Below are 11,224 nucleotides of genomic sequence, written 5' to 3'. Positions count from 1 at the left end.
AAATGCTCAAAATGAATGGAGATATAGACATAAAATAACACTGTACGCAAAGTATGTATTAATAATAAAATGCTGAACTATAATAGTACTGTATAGTAGATACAGTAATAATATTTATGAGTTAAAAAAATGAAGATGATGATGTATGCTCCATGCTCAAATCGTTATTCTCATCTAATGTATTTTTAAATACAGTTGCTTCGCCTTTTCTTTTATAACGTTTTCTATTTGGGGCAACAGCCCCTCTTTCTTATCTCTTTAATCCACAATACAAGAGCTGCTTCTATATTAATATTTACTTTGCTAGACTGCTCTGCAAGCTTCAATATTGAAACTAAGTTATGAACTTTTACGGATATCTTTTTGTTTTGACTTTTAATTGTACGTATGGAAAATTCACTCATATTAATGTCGTGCTACCGTCGACGTTTTGTAGTTGTTCAAGTCTATCGAGAATCTAAGGCTTTCTTTTTTTTTAATCAGAAAACTTTCTTTTTCTTCCTATCTTCACAAACTTTAGATAAAGGTTGCCACTGAGGTTCCAGAAATTTCATACACTTTAAGATTTAGAATGAAAAAAATGAATAAATGAAAGATGCTGAGTGGTTTTTTGATGCACTAACAACGCGATGCGTTGATTAGTTTGGTGTGAGAACTTTCGCTGTCAGTGATGCTTAAAGTGATGTAGTAACATTTACAAAATAAATATTTTGTAGCCGATAACGAAGCAGATACTTCCTCCCAAAATAATTCGTGTTGTGGACGAAAATTTCGCGTTAGCTCTAAAATTCGTTACTCGGAAAAGTTGTAGTTATTTCGCGTAAGTCCAATCGCGTTGTAGCGGGAGTCGACTGTACACGGAATACTTGGTATTCGGTATACTGTATATCGGCAGCCAAACCGATTATTTGTTTTGGCAGAGTAGGGGAATGTGGGGCAAAGTGAAATGGTTAAGCTGACTGAGCTTTTTCAAAATGAACAAATTGGAAATTTGTTTTGAAAATTACAGTACATGAAAGAACATTGTATTTTATAATAAAACGTGCACTGAAATGGTATTGTTTTATTTTCGCCGGGTGAATTTTTACTTTCAAAAAAAAAAAAAAAAGTGGAAAAATTTCGCTTAATTTTTTCATGGGGCAAAGTGAAAAATGAAAATATGTTTGAAATAAAATATTTTCTATTGGATTATAAAAAATATTTTTGATCTAAGGAATCAGTAAATAAAAGGTTGAAGGAATAAATGAAAAGGTACTAAAAGAAATAAACGAATAATTAATTAAAAAAATTAATTAATGTATGGGGAAAAATAAACGAGTGAGTAAAACAGTGAATGAATAAGAAAATAAGTGTATGAATGAATAAATAATTGAATTACTAAATTAAGGTATGTTAATAAAGTAATTAATAAAAATGCGTAAAAGATTTGATAAATGATTGAATAATTAAACGAAATTAATTTTTCACTTTTCCCGCATGTACTTGTCTGACTGTGCAAAATAATTAAAATATTAATAGGCTTAATATTAACTAAATAAATGTTGCATCGAATATTAGGTCTCAATTAATATTTCAAATGATGATTACAAGAAATTTATCATTTAATAATACCTAGCATAATTTTCGACTTACAATAAAATATTACAATATGAGAATCATTTTTCGAAAATTGCTTGTGTTATCACATTCTATGATTTTCAGAGTTATTTTTTTCGTTAGCTAGAATAGGCTACATTTTTTACTACATAGTTAAAAATATTACTAGATAGGTGGCACTAACAGCAGAGTAAATATTTCAGCATTTCACTTTGCCCTTCTTATTCACTTTGTCCCCACATTCCCCTACTTCAACATTCAACAACCGCATAGTGAACAAATTTAAAACTTCGAAAATTCCCAAAGAAACATTTTTTATGCAATGAATGAAAGTATCAGTATAATGCCATGTCACAATATTAATTAAAATTCTTACTTATTATTTTTTTTCTCATTTAAATTAATTTAAATGTTTAAAAAAAATGCTTAGACCTTAAATTTAAATCTTGTTGCTTTTCAATGTTTATTAAATCTTCTGACACATTACATTGGTTTTACTATTTATTACAAACAAATATGACACTATAAATAGAAAAAAATCCATAATGTTAATTAGTAATAAATGTAAAACATTAATTTATTGCTAGTTTACATTAACTGCTACTTTTTTTACATGAAATCATGGATGTAACGTAAAAAGAAAAGCACTTGCATTTTAAATTTTGTAGCATTTTAATTTCTAATTTTTACACCTTATGAAATATTAAATATTGATTAAAAACACAACCTATTAAGAATTAGTCTTTGTAATCAAAGTTTAATTTGAACTTAATAACAAAAAATGAAAGCATTTGACAATGTTTCCAAACTTCATTTCACAATTTTATCGATAGAATTGCTTATAAGTTACCGATGAGTAGCAGCAAATCACCTCAAAAAATTCTAATTTGTAATGATATTTTAAGCAACTGGGGTTTGTATCTAAGTAAGTAAGATAAATGCAGGATTATTTATGACACAAATATATATTATGACACAGCAAATTAATTCTTTTCAATTATTTTAAAGCATGGGATTTAAAAGTATTCTTACTTATAAAATCCAAACCATTGAAAAATTTGATATTCAAGTTTAGTTTCTAACGTTGTATGCATCTTAATTTAGCAATGAAATACAACGCTAAATTTTCATAAAAAGGGAATTAGTATTTCAATCTATGTTTTTGAGGTTTTCCCCCTTCCCATTAGGGGGAGTGGATTGAAAAAAAAATAATAATAAATAAATAGATTTAAAAAAATCTAGGAGTCGGAGTCGGCCATTTTCCCTCCGACTCCGCAAGCCCTGGTTCAAGCGAACCTTTTGAAAGCGATTTGTCAAAAATCGCTTTTGAAAAAATGCGATTAGTAACAGATTTTTTTAAAATACTGAGTAAGCACTTTTCATAATGCACTCAAAAGGACAAAATAGCTTTTCCGGGTCAGAAAAGACAATAGGGAAGTATTCGATTTTCTAATTTTATTTTTATTTGATAGAGTAACATACATGAACATCATCTGCGAAAAAATTTTTACGATACGACTAATACTTTTTTTTAAAATAATTTTTTAAAGTTCACGCGCGAGTGACGTCATTTGCTTGTAAGTCCTTTGACTGACGTCACTGCCGCGCTGCGAGTCGGCGGGGTTGGCTAGGACAAAGAAGTGCTTGGCGAAGTGCTTTGGGGGAAGGCGCGGGAAAACAATGGCCTTCTAACAGCAGCGCGCATAAACGGCTAGTGAAAATCCTTTGCTGTCTCTGTAGGGTTTAATGCATTCTGCGATTGTTTTTAATTTGATTTTCTTTGTCATGGCTAGTAGAATCAATTACAAGTATTGCTTCGTTCCTGGATGCGTATCTACATCTAAAAAACTCCTCACAAGCCATTTGTTATTGTTCCGTCCCAGCAGGATCTTCGAAAGAAGTGTTTTCAAGTGTGTTTATTAATTAAAATTTGAAAATGAAAATTTGCACTTCATTTTAATTAAAAACTATGTCAAGTGAGAAATACAGTTTGAAATATATGTTCACAACTGTTCATAAATAAATGTTTAATAAGCATATGAGATATTTTTAAAAAAATGCAAGTAAACAAAGGAATTTAAACCCTGCACAATAAACTTAAATAGAAAGTAATAGATGCATTACTATTTCCATTTTAATAACAATGCAGAAAACTATTAATACTTTCTTTTTAACATTCAAACTATCTTCAAATTTTAACTATTAAAAATTGATAATTTAAAAATACATTTTCAGTTTATCACCAGAAGCGTTTCTATATATACAAGACCTTTCTCACCTGCAAAAAGGTACTTATTTTATGAAATGAACACCATTTTCAAATTTATTATTTTTATCAAAAGAGCAAAAAAATATATTTTTCCTTTTTTTGCTAAGTTGCACAAAAACTCAAGGATAATTAACATGTATTAGTGGATTTAAAACAATTTTCCACAAAAAAAAAAAAAGCAAATCAACTTTTATTGCCAACAAAGCGAAAAATTTTCATGCAAAAACTGCTCTAAAACTTAGTACTGGAATCACTTGCAGTAGGGTTGTTACAAAATGCGCGCCTCATTAAAAGCCGCCAAGTAAGAACTGGAATAGCGCTCTTACATTGTAATTTATATATTCAGATAAAAAAACATCGACACACAAATGGAAATGATCAATCTTGATAAGGGAAACTAATGCGAATAATATGAACTGCAAACATAGACGGATATGTACGTACAATTTTAAAGAATAACAATGGTGAAACTTTGTTGTCTCACTCCCCGTACTTCTAGGACATTAAATATCTCGTCCTTTCGAAAAAAGTCAAACACCATGAATGACTTTACTTGAGGAAGGTTATTGGATTGACCTTTCGTGAATCCTAGCCCCATGATGGCAAAAATGCTGGTAAAATGCTTTAAAAAGGCTGAAAAAGACGGTGCTATTCACCTCCTGGTAGGCGCAACACGGCATGGAAATGGAGCTCTGATCGGAACAGGGAAATGACGTCAGCTGCTGACGTTTTAGGCCACACCTCTTTTTTGCGCATCGCTCTTTAAAAAATTCATAAAAAATCAATCGTTGGTTTTAAAAATCCGGCCATGGTGAATTTTTGTGTTTTGTAAGCCTGTCAACATTGTGCAATAGTTAAAATTGGAATATTTGATAGGTTGATACTTCCCTATTTAAGTATCCATGTAGTTTTCCACTATTCTAAGAAAAAGGCTTCACAAACGAAGAGAAGTACGGCTCAAGTTATGTAGAGAATGTTTTATCATTTTCTAGCTTGCAATCATAAATTTGAGGGTTGAAACATGCATATTTTTCTTAATGGGAAAGTTTGATTTGAAATGACTTGAGCGCGCTTTTCTTCGTTAGTTAAGTCTTTTTCTTGGAATAATTGAAAACTACAGGAATACTTTGTCCTTTCTTATATAATAGCCCTTCTGAACCAAAAAAAGTTTTTTTGTCCTTTTGAGTTCATCATGTGAAGTGCTAAGTATTTTTCAAAAAAAAAAAAAAAATATCCGTTATTTTGAAGATTTTCGTTTTTAAACAAAATTTTTATTTAGCGTTAAGTTGTACCTTAAGATTAAACAAATCATTTTGTGAAATTCCGAAGCCTCGAAGTTAGCTGAGATATAAGCAAAAGAATGGCTCACAACATATGCTTTATGATAAAGAACCTAATATGTCTCTTTACTTAGCCCTGTTATCGATTATTAGCATGGATGAGGATAAAAACTCTAAAAAGCAACGACAGTGAATAAATTTCATTCTTGCTCCAGTGAAGCCTTGATTCAAAATAGTCATTATGATTACTATTAACAATACTGTTGCAAGGCAACAAAATTTGTAAGAATGGGTTTTATATTCAAATATTTAATGGGGAAAGTGCATGAAATTTGCTGTTTTCCATCGTAACCGAAAAAATAATTTTATTTTAGAATTTTAATTTTTCAGCGTTAAGCTGTACCTTTAAATTAAGCAAATCATTAAGTGAAATCCCAAAATCCCAAAGTGGTTTAGTAGCTGAGATATAAGCAAAAGCAGGCCTCAGATTTTTCCATGGCAACCAGGCCAAGTAATAAAAGTGCTTAATAAAAATGGGGATTATTTATCCAATTTTTAATTTAAATACGCTGGAATTTGTTGCTTGAAATTTGATGATGTTGCTAAAAACATAAGTTTTAACACACTTTTTGTGTATTTCCTGAAAATAATTGAACTCAGCGAGCATGACCACTTTTAGTTTTTAGTATGGCCCTGGCCCGTAACTTAGGGGCGTGCACAGGGCGGGGGGGGGGACTCGAAATTTTTAAAAGGGGGGTTGAAATATATTTAGCACCATAGGAATTAACAATATGGAAGGGGGGACCGTAAAAGTCATGTGTGACGGACCCAAAAATTTCTGTGTATGGCGCAACCATTACTAAGCTAGAGTGACCATAACTGGTAACTGGTCAAACCAGTGCATTTCAATTTATGTCAAAAAAATGTATGAATCGTTGTTGAAAGTGAATAAAAATTTCACAGCTCTAAGAGTGCAAAGCTCTAACACCATGAGAATTAGTTTTTACCAAGAACCAGAACTATAACATCACAGTTCAAAAACAATCTAAGTTAAAAAAAACCCCTAAACCATGCTCATAGTTAGTAATTTAATGTAACGCAATTCTCCTGATTTTTTCATTTTTATTTTGTCTGTTACAGTAGGCGCCGCTTAATGTGATCACGGTTAATGTTATCATTCGCTTAATGTTATCAGAATCACGAAGTCCCGGAACACTTTTATGTTAACACACGTTAAAAAAGTCGGATATTGTAATCAGCGACTTCGTTTATTGTTATCACTTTTTCATAAACTTTCAATTTTTTCCCCGTTATTGTTCCTCAATTAACAGAAATACATAGGCAAACCCTGACGAGACTAACTTTCTGGGTAGCATTTTGCGGTTTTCAATAGCAGTTCAAAATTTTTCTTGGAATGAAGCTACAGAAAGTTCGTCCCCAGTGACCACAGACTTCTTCTAAGAAAACTTTCTTTTGCACCTAAAAAAATTCAGTCGCTGACATGACATTGATGTAGGACCTCCATTGTTGCCATTGCTTTGTAAACTATTAAAGAATTGTGTCGAGATTGAAAACAAAGCGAAGTTAAATTAAACTTTAAACAACAAGCAAAACCATGCTGGAAAAGATAGAAAAGCTGAATGTGATTTGAAACTGGTTTACGAATGTCATGGAAAACGGTCATATTTTACTTCACCTATTACTATGTGATTAAAAATTGCATAATTTAGCTTTAACTTTTTATAATTCAGATATTTCCATTCTGTGAATTTGATAACTTATGATTTGAAAGTGCGTTTTGTTGAGTCACTGTGATTTTAATTTGAGGCTTTCAAAATAAATGCTCCTTAATTGGAAAAAAATTATTTTGTGTCTCCTGGATTCTTTTCGGTTATTGTTATCAAATTATGTTTGTCCCAAAGTAATCACATTAAGCGGCGCCTACTGTATATGCTAATAATGACTTCTCCGAAAGTGGAAGCTGGAGCTGCTTTAATGAGTGGGAGAGAGAGAGTGTTTTGTTTGAAAAAAGTTACTATATGTTTGAAAAAAAAAATGGCATTTGAACCTATGCACCCCACCAATTTTTGCCCTTGTGCAAAAATATAAATAAAATTATTGAGGTTCATACAATGTAAGTGCGGCTTACTAAACGCTTGTGTTTATAAATTAATACGAGCTGTAAACTTCTTTCTGCACATTCTACAAAAAGTACAATACATTTTTTTTTTTTAAGATCATTTTTTTCTTTTTACTGAATTTTTTAAAAAAGTCAAACACAAATGAGGGACTTTTGCAGGGGTGTTCATCTTCAAACGCACAAGTATTCTCTGCTACATTCAAAAGTGAATAGTTTGATCCGATCGGCTAATAATGCTGAGCTTTATTTGGAACTTAGAAGCATATGAGATGAGAAACGCGGTTTTTGAGATGAAAATATATTTTAAATTTAGTTGGCAAAGTCGTCAAATACGACCCCCCCCCTTCTCCCCCGCTAAATTTTGCTTAAATGCACAACTGATTATGTGCATAATACTAATTATCAATTATTACAAACTAATTATCAATTATTTACGACTATTATTCAGAAAAATTTAGAGAAAATAGCTTCCAAGTTCCTGATCAATCATTCAATGAACGCTAAAATTAGCTATTTTAAACAAGCGATTATTTGCGCTTTTTTAACAAAATATTATTTATCGGTGTAATAAAGTAGATTATTATTTAAATTAGCATTTGATTTTTTAGTTTGAACAAATAATTAATAAAGTCATTATACTTAATTTTTCAGTTGAAAATAAACTATAAATGTTTATTATTTTCCTTAGAATTAATTAATATTTTATTACTAGGGTGTTTTTTTAATTAATTGAAGACGCCGGTTTTCCCTGGAACTGGATGCTTGAGCCGAATGTTATTTCCAGTCTGCTACCCTGACGGTTGCTTTCAATGAACTTTCCCATTTTGCATAGGGACGTGCAACTAGTTTCACCACGTGGAACTTTTCAAAAGGACCCCCCCCCCCCCCCCGAATCCCGAATGGTGCTATCCCGGTTGCTCTCTTCTATACCACGTTGAACTTTTCAATGGCAACCCACGCCCTGAACCCCGAATGGTGCTAAAAATCGCGCCAAGCTAAGGCGCCAGATTGTTAAGCTTAGAAATTTACTCTTGAAAACAGCCTTGAATGTCCGAGCACCTAAGCCCCTCCCTTCAAACCCTACGTAGAGTTGGAAGACACCCGATTGGTCAATCGTGTTTCCGGTCAGTTGGGCGGAAGCCCCCCGTGGAGAAATTTTGAACCAAATGGGAGAACACCAAATTGCACACGCGATGGTCTGTCTTCCTAAAGAGTACCATAGTCCTCATCATCCTTAATAACGGTATCATCATTCTGTTCATTATATTTTGGGTTTGTTACCAGTGTCAAACGAGAAATTTCTAGGAACTCGAACACTTGCTTTTGTCTTACGCGGAAAGGACTTCATCAGTTCTGATAGAATTTATGTTTGTTTCCTTACTGTCTATATCTTTAACAATTTTACACTCTTTTTTTTTTTTCTTTTTTTCTAAAGGTAATACAGATAAAAATATAATGTAACTTGTTTTTTATTTTTTTAAAGGTAATGCAAATAAAAATATAATGTAAAGGTTATCTTCAAGTGGAAATTATATCGAGATGTATGGATGCTTCACTTGCTAAATCGATTAACTCCATGAAACAAAAAGTCGAAAAAAGTGATGAAGAAGATAGTGTTCTCCAATAGGAGTGAATGGGCCCTCGTGTTACATTTTCTGCCATCGCAGGATCAGAAATGTACTGAACCAAAAGTTTAATATAAAGTCACATTCTAAGCATTGATTAAGCACTATTAAAGCAGAAATGAGGATATTTTTAAAAAGTGGAGTAATCCATTTGGCAACTGAGGCATCCATATGTCGTTGAATGACGCAAAGTTTATTTATTTTCTCTATTTGTCATTTTGAAGCCTTTCTAATTTTAGTAGTTTGGTTCTCATCTCGAACAGATGCGTTAACGAGCGATACGGCAATGAATTCTTCTTTTACTTTTCGATGAAATGTTCATCTCATCCACCACACTGCAAGTATGTCGTTTAATTTTCTGAAAAAAAATTAATTTTCTCTTGCACAACTTTATCTGCGGCTAGGATCCCACAAGTAGGGAACTTTTTCCGGCAAACTGTCAACCTTTTCCATTTGAGGTTCTCCAAAACCATGTTTAGCTTTTTGTTTGTCTAGGATATTCACCATTTCATCGAACAGAATCTGTTTCACACAAATGGGATTGTTCTCCAGAAGAGTTCCATGGCACTTGAGGGCAGCATCAAAATCTGAGACATTAGTAAACTCCACAAACGCTCTTCCGTTCGGCTTGTATTGATCGTTGAGCAAAACGTGAATACAGTCAGGCCTTAAACCAAAGTTAGAAAAGAAAGCAAAAACTTTTGAAATTGTTATACTTGTGGGTAGTCCAGTAAGCAGAGCACATAGGGAACGCTTAGAAGAATCTAATTTCATATCAGGCTTCAAGTCCCCATTCTTCCTTTTGGATTCCATCACCTCTGGTAAAGTACATGCAGACATTTTTATCTGCTTGTTGTCCATAACACTCCCATTCTTTTGTCCTGCAGCAAGAAAATTCCCAACATCTGGGAAAGAAACAAAAGCAATTCCTCTCGTGTACCCCTTATATGTGTAAACAATGTAAATATCTTTGACTTGTAGTCCATTAAAGAACTGTGTGATATCTTCTCGAGTTACCATAAATGGTAAACCCTTTAATTTATAACACAAATCTTTATGAACCACCGACTCTGGAAGAATCTGGGGTTCATCCATGAAATATGCTCGATGAACTGCTGCAGGGCAAACTTTGACACTTATGTTCATACCTTTGTAAGTAACTTTTTTCTTTCTTTTAATTCTATTAAAATCACTTTTTTGTAAGCGGAGAATTGCAATGTCAGTTTTCACTCCCTTGCTGTCAACCATCCACTTAATGCAATCCTGTGGCGCATAAATTCCTTTGAACATATCAATAATGTCTTTGAGAGTAAAAGTTGGTGACAAGCCGGACAACAAGACAAAATGTCTACTGGAATTTTGGTTGTGATGTAACTGCTTAGGCCGAAAACCAGGCTTTGAAAATTTCCTATTATTTTGGGGAACAATAAATTTAGAACTTTGTTCCAAGAAGGAATTGCATACATTTGTGGGAAAACTTTGGATTTCTTCAGGAGGTGATGGAGTTGCGTGTGGTTGAAAAAAAGTAGAATTATGAGCGTTATCTTTTAAAACAGGTGAACTGATTTCATGAAAGTTGTTTGGAAATTTAGAAAAAGGCATTGGATCCAAACTATTTATAACATTCTCAGTACAAACAACAGGTGAACTGATTTCATGAAAGTTGTTTGGAAATTTGGAAAAAGGCATTGGATCCAAACTATTTATAACATTCTCAGTACAAACAATATTTTGCTTGTCGTCAAGTTGATTACTTAAATGAAGTACATTAGATTCTGCTTTTTGTCTTGAATCAAAGCAGTTACTTGAAGCATCTCTGATATGTTTCTCGAGCAATGATTGTGGAACGGGTATTACATTCAACGCGTCCGTCTTAGCCAGAGACTGAAAGCTAGAACTGTTTCCCATAGAAAGATTTTTTGAAGCTAAATTTTTATTTTTTTCCTCAGAATCACCTTGTAATTGTAAATCACAGACATCAGAAAAGGAATCTGGAATAGAAGATTGTTTTGTAACATCTGGCGGAAGAAAAAAGCGATCCTCTTTTTCTGAAGCATTAACCAATATGTTACATATTCCCGTAGAGTATGCAGAATTATATGTCCTGCTTTTATCGAGTTCGGAGCAATAATCACTGCTTTCCAGTGGTACTTGCTCATGACGGGATGAAGAACTTCCTTCACGGGAGTTCTGATGAAGTTCCAAATTAGGAGACATTGATTTTTTGAGAGTGGATAATGATGCTGAAGGAGAGGAGACAAGTTCTGGGTTAGAGTGGTTGGACTTTGTCCTTTGCGACGAGGGTGAGCGAGAG

General features: G+C 32.8%; 1 protein-coding gene across 1 annotated transcript; it reads right to left on the bottom strand.

The window, feature by feature from the left end:
- Positions 1–8,480: 8,480 nt before the first annotated feature.
- LOC129228219 (RNA-binding protein 12-like) lies at positions 8,481–10,558 on the bottom strand. The gene has a single exon (XM_054862884.1). It carries the CDS (start codon positions 10,510–10,512, stop codon positions 9,301–9,303), a length of 1,212 nt encoding a protein of 403 aa, XP_054718859.1. The 5' UTR covers positions 10,513–10,558; the 3' UTR covers positions 8,481–9,300.
- Between the last annotated feature and the right edge of the window lie 666 nt (positions 10,559–11,224).

The sequence above is a fragment of the Uloborus diversus genome, chromosome 8 (genome assembly GCF_026930045.1).
Source record: "Uloborus diversus isolate 005 chromosome 8, Udiv.v.3.1, whole genome shotgun sequence".
In the NCBI taxonomy this organism is placed as follows: domain Eukaryota; kingdom Metazoa; phylum Arthropoda; class Arachnida; order Araneae; family Uloboridae; genus Uloborus; species Uloborus diversus.
This window is presented reverse-complemented; position numbering and strand designations above follow the sequence as displayed.